The sequence below is a fragment of the Hipposideros armiger genome, unplaced genomic scaffold, assembly GCF_001890085.2.
Source record: "Hipposideros armiger isolate ML-2016 unplaced genomic scaffold, ASM189008v1 scaffold_550, whole genome shotgun sequence".
NCBI classification, from domain to species: domain Eukaryota; kingdom Metazoa; phylum Chordata; class Mammalia; order Chiroptera; family Hipposideridae; genus Hipposideros; species Hipposideros armiger.
This window is the reverse complement of record NW_017731900.1, coordinates 1,151,892-1,162,269: the sequence shown is the minus strand read 5'-3', so window position 1 is coordinate 1,162,269 and position 10,378 is coordinate 1,151,892. Positions and strand designations below refer to the sequence as shown.

The window sequence follows — 10,378 nt, the reverse complement described above, 5'->3', positions numbered from 1 at the left end:
AAATAGGTTGAAAGCCTATAGGCAAAGACATGCCATATAAATAATACACGAAAGAAAGCTGGAGTGGTAATATTAATATTAACATCAAAGTGGACTTTAGAAAAAGGAGTATTATCAGTGATTAAAAAAAGTCATTTCACAATAATAGAGGGGTCAAATCACCAAAAACAACTAACAATTCCAAATGTATATGTATCTAATTCCAGAGTTCCTAAATATATGAAGTAAAACTGACAGAACTGAAAAGACAAAAGAAGTTCACAATCATGGTCAGAGAATTTAATATACTCGCATCTATCTCAGTATGTGGTAGAACAGTAGTCAGAAAATTACTAAGGATATAGAAGACTTAAAAACAACACAGTCAACTGACTTGATCTTATTGACACTCGATAGAACCATCTATCCAACAACTAATACAGTCTAACAAATTATTTTCAATTGAATGACGAATATTCATTCACCCAAAGAAATCATATTCTGGGCCATAAAACAAAACTAAACAAATTTAAAAGGACTAAAATCATACAGAGTATGTTTTCTAACTACAAAAAAATTAGGTTAGAAATCATTAACAGAAAAGTATATGCAAATTCCTTTAAATATTTAGGATTTAAACACACACTTATAAATAACTTGTGGGTCAAAGAAGAAATCCAAAGGACATTAAAACATATTCTGAGCTGAATTAAAATAAAAACACAACACACCGATTTGTGAGATGTAGCTAAAGGAGTATCGAAAGAAATATTTATAGCTTTAGATGTTTACATTAGCAATAATTTTATGGATAAAATGGAATATAATCACCTTAAAAAGAAAGATTTCACTGCTATTTAACTTCTCTCACTCTGCTGACAATCAAGTCATTGACAAAAGCCCTTTTTTATCTTGACATTACTCACACAGCAGGTATTTAAGAAATATTTAAGTGAATGAATGCATCATACACCAACATGGACTATAAACATCTGAACAACAAATGGTTTTACAACCTTTCTGGTCCTTAATAATGGTTAGCACTTTGTGAAAGATCTGCTTGGCAGTCAAAAATTGGTGAAATGAACAACATTCCTCCCCTGTATTCTGTTATGATGAAATTATTGTTCAGTTAAACTGAATTGTGTTTTACTCACTCATTTCTTCTTGCAGGGTTTCTTGTTTCTGTTTTTGAATTTTTATTTCTTGCTCCAAATCTTCTATCTTGCTGTTTTTATTAGTTAACTTTTGATTTAGTTCTTTCATCAAACGTTCGTAATCAGCTATTTCCATATTCATCAATGTGGTTTGTTGGGCATCCTGCACATATTATAAATAAAGATCCACAAAATACTAGATCAGTTCATTTCATTTGTAAAATTACTAAAGCAATGCCACAGGAATAAACAGATTCTACTCTGCTTTACTGTAATAAAAGTTCACACATTAATGAAGAAACTAGAAGTTGTATACTTCCTAGTTTGTAATTTCAAAAAGTGTTTTCTAATAGTTTAATCCAACTTTACCAGTTTCATTGTATCTCATTATAATTTTTATTAACCACAATTGGTAGTTCTCTTGTGGGGTTGTAATTTATAAAATAATAACATTATAAGCCGCTTGTATAGTACTATTCTTTTTATCCATTTTGAAAAAGCTGAGAAAAATTAGCCAAAGTGGTAAGTATAAAACAAATTTCAACTTTTGACCTTCAGTTTAATGTGTCACACTACAATCATGTACAAAAATGAGATAGCAAACCAAAATCTAATAACTCATGAGCATACATTCTTCTGGAGGGATAGGTACTCAGAAAAATAAGTTAAATTTTCAATATTTAGAGGCAAACAATTTAGAAATGATTGTTTTAGTACAAGTAATCCTGTTTTTGAAATATTTCTTTTCAGTGTTTATAAAATAGTTTAACAATGTGAATACTGACATCAGTTTTGAGTCTGGTGTTTTACTTTACCTTTTTAACCAGCTCTAATTCTTGCATGGTTTTCTGAAGCTGTTTCTTTTCCTTTAGAAGTTGAAGCTGAAGTCCTTCAAGTTCATTTACAGAACTGGCATGCTCCTAAAAATAAAAATAAAAACACCATTGCCCCCGCCCCGCCCCAAGCCAACCAACATTTAAAAACTAGAAAAATCTGACATACTAAATTACAAAAAGGTCGGAAATCTTTTATTAAAAAATATACACCCCAAAATCTTAGCTTGGATTCTCAAATTCATAGTTGGCAAACATTAAGGAAATAATGAACTCTGCTGTATTCATAAATTCTATTTGTTAATCCCTCTATTAAAAATACTTTGATAAAAATATCACTATATAACATGAAATAATCCCATAGGAGTGTTTTTACCTTTATCTTCTGCTCTTTCTCAAGTTTTTCAGCTTCCAACTCTTTGTCTACCATTGCTTTGGCTTTTTGAACTTCCAAAATCTGTACTTCTAATAATTTGGCATTAGATTGTAGTGTCTCAACACGAGCCAGGAGATCTTCATTTTCAGAATTTAATTTCTCACACTACAATGACAAATGATTCATTACTGTAAACACACAAAATATATACAGGAGAGGAAGAATAAAATGGTAAATTAATGAGAATATTGGCGTAGTATAAAAAATAATTTCAAAATCAATTCCTAAAAACGACAATCTTAAGTAAAGAGTAAGTTTTAAACACTCATTGTTAAACACTCATTGCCAACAATTAGGCAAACATTACAAGAGACCAGACACACTGGCAGAGAAAAAGGCAAAAATAAAACAATAACAAAAAATCCCAGGGGAACTGAGATTAGAGCAATAAGAAAGACAGGATAGGTCCTAATTGTTTTGTCATATTACTCTCCCAACAGCGGGAAAAAGAAAATTAAGTTTCTGCCCATGTATTAACTTTATTTCATGCAAAAATATTGAAATTGAAATATACTTATTACAATTTTCATGTCTGCATTTACCCAACTTAAAGTTACCTGAAGAGTAGAATTTCTTAATTGTCTTGTAAGGTCTTCTATATGATGCTCAAAATTATTAGCACGTTCTTTTTCTATATCCAGCTGCTCTGATTGCTTATCATATTCTAGTAAAAGATTCTTCAATGAAAGAAAAAATAATTTATCTTTAGGATATTATACATTCAGCTAGTCAGACCGTATCATCAAACCATCTTGATATAAGATTTATGCGTCCATTCTGGAAGCTTAAATATTTACCTAAATTTAACATTTCAAAGAATAGCTAACTGGCATTATATAATAAAAATAGTGTAATTCAGATGACTTATTTTGGGGGGAATCTATTAAAAGGGAAGATGATTTTAAATGTATAGAATATAGTATTTCCACATTAAATATTCCAGTTATCAACAAAACTAAATTTCTGAGATGTAAACAAAATTTAAGGAGGGAGGAGAAAAGGTTTAATTTGGTTGCTTACTAAATTCCACTTAAAGAATTGTGACAAAGGAAATGTTTCAGGTCTGGCCTAATATAAGGTAGAGGTACTAATGGAAGAATATGAGAAAACATTATTAAATACAATCTCTCACGTCTTATGGGAAAACATTCAATATTTTCTAAAGACTCTGAAACCAACTGAATTTTTTTGATATTCCTAGTTGGCCCCTACTCAAGTATAGAATGTCTAGGCTGGCCTTTTTTTGCTACATACCAGCCAATCAGGTTACCCCCAAAATATGTAAATGAGAATCACTGTTTCCAGACTGCCTATAGTATTTTTCCTTCTCCCTTCTCTTAGAAATCCAGTTTTTGCCTTTATTCCTGGACAACCATTGACTGTTCTTCACATAAATGAATTTGTGTGCAAAATAATTGAGAAAATGTTTCTGAGTTTTCTTTGAAAATTTATTTTTGGAAGCCTGAAAGTGGCCTTCATTCAGCTCTGGACCTCTTGAGTTCTTGGATTCCCTTCCCAGGTTCCTCTGGTAGTCTCATGCATGGCTATTACATGTTCTTTCTTGCCAAATCTGACCCTTGGCCAAATCTAATTTTGTTTCTAATTCTGATTTATGCATAGTCAATCACTGACCAACACTGGTGGCTGTTAGAATCTAAGTTTCGATTTTATGGTCTGCCCATTTAGTAATTGGCAAAAGGCAGGAATTGGGAATCTAGAATCTGGCTTATAAATGTTTTTCCATGTTTATTTGTCTACGGTTTCTGTTACTTCCTGGCATACATAAATACGAGGTTGAGAAATCATCTATATTCTTTTCCACAGAGAAGATGTCATGCTTGTTTTGTATTAATGTGGATTCCTCTAACTCCAAAAACCAAATCTTTGTCCTCTTAAGTTCTATCTAGTCCTTTTTGTTTTCACTCATTATGGTTCTAATAGTTATCAACAGCTGTAAAAAATTAAATTGCTACACCAAAGCTGATTCTAGTAAATAATGGCTCCTACAGGAAATTTTGAATAAAGAAATATGGTAAATGTCTAAATAAAAAAATTATGTTACTACATAAAAGACATATTGCCATTAATCTCCCTCAAAATATTCCCCCTCACTTCAAACACACTTATTGCATCGTTCTTGCTACTTTCTGAAGCAGTTCTGGAAGTCCGCTTTCATGAATGTCTTTAGTTGCATTGTCGTGGCTGCCTTGATGTCCTGAATCAATTGAAAATGACCTTTCAAGATCATTTAGACTTTGGGGAAGAGCCAGAAGTTGCATGGTGCCAGATCCAGTGAATAAGGTGGGTAAGGACACACCTTAATGTTTTTGACAGAAACCGCTGTACCAGAAGTGATGTGTGACATGGAGTGTTATGAAGTAGGACAAAACAGTTGCCCATTTCTCAGGCTGTTTTCTATGCACACAGTTTCTTAAACATGCTAAAAAGCCCTTATAATATTCAGAGCTCACTGTAGTGTTCCTAGGTACAAAATGAGCTCACACAATTCGATCAAGGTCAAAAAACACAATTAGCATCACCTTGATGTTACTTGTAGATCTTGATTGACACACTTTTTTTCGCATGAGAACTGGGTGATTTCCATTGAGAATTCTGAACGTTGGTCTCAGGATCATAACCATAGACCCAAGTTTCATCTCCTGTGATGACATGTCTTAAAAAGCTGGAATCTAAAGCGGCACAATCACAGAACTCCAACAAAATTGACAAACGCTGTTGTTTTTGTTTGATAATCAACACGGATGGAACAAATTTCACACTCACTTGCCACATGTTCATATCTGTTGTTAAAATGTTTCGAATGGAACCATAACAGATGTTCAGATCCTCAGAAATTTCCCTAATAGTCAATCGCCTGTTTGATCAAATCATTTTGCTTACTCTTTCAACATTCTCTTTTGTTTTGTTTGTTTTTTTAATTATTTTTTTTTTAAAGATTTTTATTGGGGAATTGGGGGAGGGGGAACAGACAAGTTGCTGTCCTTTTGTTCTTCAGTCTAGTTGTGGAAGATGTTGCTTCACTGGCCCAAGTTGGCACCATCATTGCACTCTTCCCGGGTGAGGCACATCAGTCGACGGCTTCTGGACGGCCGCTTACACCGGCTGCTGGCCACTCACACTGGCTGCTGGCTACACACAGTAGCCCATGGCAAACAGTCTCTTTGGTTTTTGATGTTGAAGGACATCCCGATCTCTCGTCTTCAATCAATTCACAACCATTATGAAATCACTTGAACCACTTGTAAATCGTCTTCATGGTCACTGCAGCATCACCATAAACTAATTTTAACATTTTGTGTGTTTCTTTAGCACTTTTTGCAGTTTGAAACAAAATTTCATGTTAATGCACTGTTCGTGACCCATGATTTAAAATACACCTTCTCTCAACCGATAGCTCACACCTGACTGACTGCACTGAACAAGTTGAAACTTGTTACACACTGTTAATAAGGTTCGAAGTGCCACTTCCCATATTAAAGATCCCTGCCTTTTTGTTAGATGACACTCGGCAGCTGCATTCACTGAATTTTTTATCACACCGCATATTTCCAAAGTACAGGGACAAGCTGGCTCCAAACTATCACAGAAAGCTTTTACTAAAGTGGCAGTGGCTGGGCCAGCCGAGTGCGCATTGGTTAAGAACTGGCTTGGGACGCCAGAGGACCCTGGTTCGGATCCCATGTATGAGGGCCAGTGACACTGCCCTCTACAGCTAAGATGCTGAACAACAGCTCAACCTGGAGCTGGGCTGCCGTGAGTCACCGGCGACAGCGTAGGCTGCAGACTCTGCTGCAGTGGGTTGCCAAGGGCTACTGTGTGTAGCCAGCAGCCAGCGTGAGAGGCCAGCAGCCGCAGTGAGCGGCCGTCCAGAAGCCGGCGACTGATCTGCCTCGCCCAGGAAGAGCGCAATGATGGTGCCAACTTGGGCCAGTGAAGCAACGTCCTCCACAACTAGACTGAAGAACAAAACAACAACAACTTGTCTGTTCCCCTTCCCCCAATTGCCCAATAAAAAAATCTTAAAAAAAAAAAAAGTGGCAGTGGCACTCAATCCTTGTTAAAGCAGCTCCTCTGGACCTGTGTCCTTCTACAGGATCTTCGGTCCTCAACAAAAAATTTACGGCAATTTACTCTGAAGGCCATCAAGTTAAATCTAGGGGGGCTGTAATACCCTCTGAATATGCAGCACTGAGACACAGGCTCCTATGTGCTGAAATAGGTCAGTCAGTGGCTGGCTGACTGGGATGTGAGGTGCTGCGAGGGAGGAGTCTACTGCCAAGCCCCACAAATGTTGCTCCCATGAGAAAAAAAAATTCCTCCTGAACCACATATCCTTCTATTTCTTATAGGAAATTCAGCTCCCTTATAATCTTATGGGACCACTTTCAATATACAGTCTGCTACTGACTGAAATGTCATTATGTGGTTCATGAGTGTAATATTCAATTGTCTAAATGGATCACAGTTTATTTATCCATTCACCTACTAAAGGCCATCTTGGTTGCTTTCAAGTTTTGGCAATAACAAAGTGGCTATCAACACCTCTGTGTATATGTTTTCAAATACTTTGGATAAATACCAAGGAGCACAATTGCTGAATCATATGGTAAGCGTATGTTGAGTTTTACAAGCAACTGCCAAATTTCTTCCAAAGTGGCTGTCCCATTTTGTATTCCCATCAGCAATGAATGAGAGTTCCTACTGCTCCACATCCTTGCCAATATTTGTTGGTGCTGTCATTTAGGATACCTGGCCACTCTAATTGGTGTATAGTGGTATCTTGTTGTTGGTTGGGTTTTTTTTTTTTTTTGGTATCTCGTTGTTTTAATTCGTTGTATTTCCCTGATGACATATGTGGAGTATCTTTTCATACATTTATTTGTCATCTGTATATCTTTTTTTTTTTTTAAGATTTTATTGGGGAATTGGGGAAGGGAACAGCGTTGGGCAGTTGGGGAACAAGAACAGACAAGCTGCTGTCCTTTTGTTCTTCAGTCTAGTTGTGGAGGACGTCATTTCACTGGTCCATGTTGGTATTGTGATCATTGCACTCTTCCCCGCTGAGACAGATCTGTCGCTGGCCATTGGACGGCTGCTCAAGGTGGCTCATGGCAGCTCACGCCAGCTGCTGGCCGCTCATGCTGGCTGCTGGCCACTCACGGTAGCTCATGGCAGTCCACTGCAGCCCCACTGCAGCCTATGTTGTCACCGGCGACTCACGGCATCCCAGCTCCAGGTTGAGCTGTTGTTCACCATCTTAGCTGTAGAGGGCAGCATCACTGGCCCATGTGGGATCCGAACCGGCGGCCCACTGCTCAGAGCTCACGCTCCTAAGCCAACTCTTAACCAACAAGCCACTCAGCCAACCCCTGTATATCTTCTTTAGTGAGGTATCTCTTAAGGTGTTTGGCCAATTTTTTTAAATTAGGTTTTTTGCTTTTTTACTGAGTTTTATTAGTTCTTTGATTTCTTGTTCTTGAGTTTTATTAGTTCTTTATATATAGTTATCAGATAAGTGTCCTTCGCAAATATTTTCTTCCAGTCTGTGGCATATCTTCTCATTCTTTGGACATTAGGTTTCACAAAGCAGAAAAATTTTTATGAAGTACAGCTAGCTTATTAATTCTTTCAAGGGTCATGCTTTCGGTGTTCTATCTAAAAAGTCATTGTCATACCCAAGGTCATCTAGGTTTTTTCCTGTTATCTTCTAGGAGCTTTATAGTTTTGTTTTATATTGACGTCTATGATCTATTTTGAGTTAATTTTTGTGAAGGTTATAAGATCTATGTCTAGATTCATCTTTTTGCACATGGATGTCCAGTTGTTTCAGACCCATTTGTTGAAGACTGTTTGCTCCATTGTCAAAGATCTGTTGACTATACTTATTTATTTATTGTTATTTTTTAAAGATTTTATTGGGGAATTGAAGGAGGGGAACAGACAAATTGCTGTTGGTTTGTTCTTCAGTATAGTTGTGGAGGACGCTGCTTCACTGGCCCAAGTTGGCACCATCATTGCACTCTTCCTGGGAGAGGCAGATCAGTCTCCGGCTTCTGGACGGCCGCTCACTGCGGCTGCTGGCCACTCACGCTGGCTGCTGGCTACACACGGTAGCCCATGGCAACCCACTGCAGCAGGGGCTGCAGCCTACACCGTCGCCGTCGACTCATGGTAGCCCAGCTCCAGGCTGAGCTGTTGTTCAGCAACTTAGCTATGGAGGGCAGTGTCACTGGCCCTCATATGTGGGATCCGAAACAAGACCCTCTGGCATCCCAAGCCAGTTCTTAACCAACGTGCCACTCGGCCAGCCCTGTTGACTATATTTATATGGGTCTATATTTGGGCTCTCTATTCTATTCAACAGATCTGTGTTCTTTCAGCAACACCACAGTCGATTGCTGTTGCTTTACAGTAACACTTGCAGTCAGATAGTGTTAATCCTCCCACTTTGTTCTTACTCTATATTGTGTTGCCTATTCTGGGTTTGCCTTGTATCATTTTCCCTCTCTAAAAAACTTCTTTTAATACTGCTTCAAAGGCATGTCTACTAGCCACGAATTCCCTCAACTTTTTTTTTTTTTAAATTGGGGAATTGGGGGAGGGAAATAGTGTTGGAGAATTGGGGAAGGGGACCAGCCAAGTTGTTCTTCAGTCTTCGTTGTGGAGGGCACCAGTCACCATCTGGCTTCCTGTCGGCAGCTCGTGGCCTCTAAGCTCAAGGTGCTATGTTTAATCAAGGTGCTGTGTTCAATCTCAGGTGGGCACAGCCACCATCCCATGTGGGAGTCGAACCAGCAGCCTTGTTGTTAAGAGCGCACGCTCTATCCACTGAGCCATCCAGGCGGCAGCTTAGCTCAAGGTGCTCAGTTCAGTCTTAGCTGCAGGTGGGCATAGCCCACCATCCAACAGGCAATCTTGTTACACCAGCTGAGCCATCCTGCTACCTGTTGGCAGCTCAGCGACAGCTCAGCTCAGGCGCAGCGTCACTGGCCCATATGGGAATCGAACCGGTGGCCCCGTTGCTCAGAGCCTGCGCTCAAGCCAACTCTTAACCAACTGAGCCACTTGGCCAGCCCCTAATTACCTCAATTTTTATCTGATAAAGTCTTTATTTCTACTTCACTTTTTGGAGGATAATTTTGCAGGGCACAGAAACCTAAGTTAGTAGGTTTTTTCTCTCTCAACACCTTTTAATAGTATTTTGTTCTGCACTCTTCTTTCGTGTATGATTTCTGAGAAGTTTGATGTAATCTTATCTTTATTCCTCTATAGGTAAGGTGTCTTTCCCCTATGGCTACTTTCAGGATTTTTTATTTTTGATGTGCTGTAGTTTGAAAATGGTATGCCTAGGTGTAGTTTTTTTGGCATTTATCATACTTGGTGTTCTCTGAGCTTCCTGGATCTGTGGTTTGTGCCTGATGTTAATTTGCGAAAATTCTCAATCATTACTGTGTCAAATATTTCTTCTGTTCCCTCTTTCTTCCCCTTGTGGCATTCTTATTATGTATATGTTATACCCTTAGTAGTTGTCCCACAGTATTTAGATATTCTATTCTTTTTGTTTTCAGTCTTTTGAAATCTGTATTTTAAACAAATACAGAGGGTACAAAAAAAATGTACCATATACACCTTTTAAGAAAGGAAAAAACTGTATTAAAATTCTAATACTCTGGGCCGGCCGAGAGGCACGATGGTTAAGAACTGGCTTGGGACGCCAGAGGGCCACGGTTCGGATCCCACATATGAGGGCCAGTGACACCGCCCTCCATAGCTAAGATGCTGAACAACAGCTCAACCTGGATCTGGGCTGCCATGAGTCGCCGGCGACAGCATAGGCTGCAGCCCCTGTGGCAGTGGGTTGCCATGGGCTATCGTGTGTAGGCAGCAGCCAGCGTGAGCAGCCAGCAGCCGCAGTGAGCGGCCGTCCAGAAGCCGGCGACTGATGTGCCTCG

At 38.6% G+C, this 10,378-nt stretch overlaps 1 protein-coding gene across 1 annotated transcript in view; it reads right to left on the bottom strand.

The window, feature by feature from the left end:
* Nucleotides 1–1,107: 1,107 nt before the first annotated feature.
* The window catches only part of LOC109396949 (GRIP and coiled-coil domain-containing protein 2-like), a 25,026-nt gene continuing 15,755 nt past the window's right edge, over nucleotides 1,108–10,378 (bottom strand). The window contains exons 10-13 of the mRNA XM_019669238.1: nucleotides 2,963–3,082; nucleotides 2,346–2,510; nucleotides 1,952–2,056; nucleotides 1,108–1,299 (exon numbers count right to left, since the gene is read on the bottom strand). Coding sequence (XP_019524783.1) covers nucleotides 1,129–1,299; nucleotides 1,952–2,056; nucleotides 2,346–2,510; nucleotides 2,963–3,082 — 561 coding nt within the window. The 3' untranslated portion in view covers nucleotides 1,108–1,128. The remainder of the gene's footprint in view (nucleotides 1,300–1,951; nucleotides 2,057–2,345; nucleotides 2,511–2,962; nucleotides 3,083–10,378) is intronic.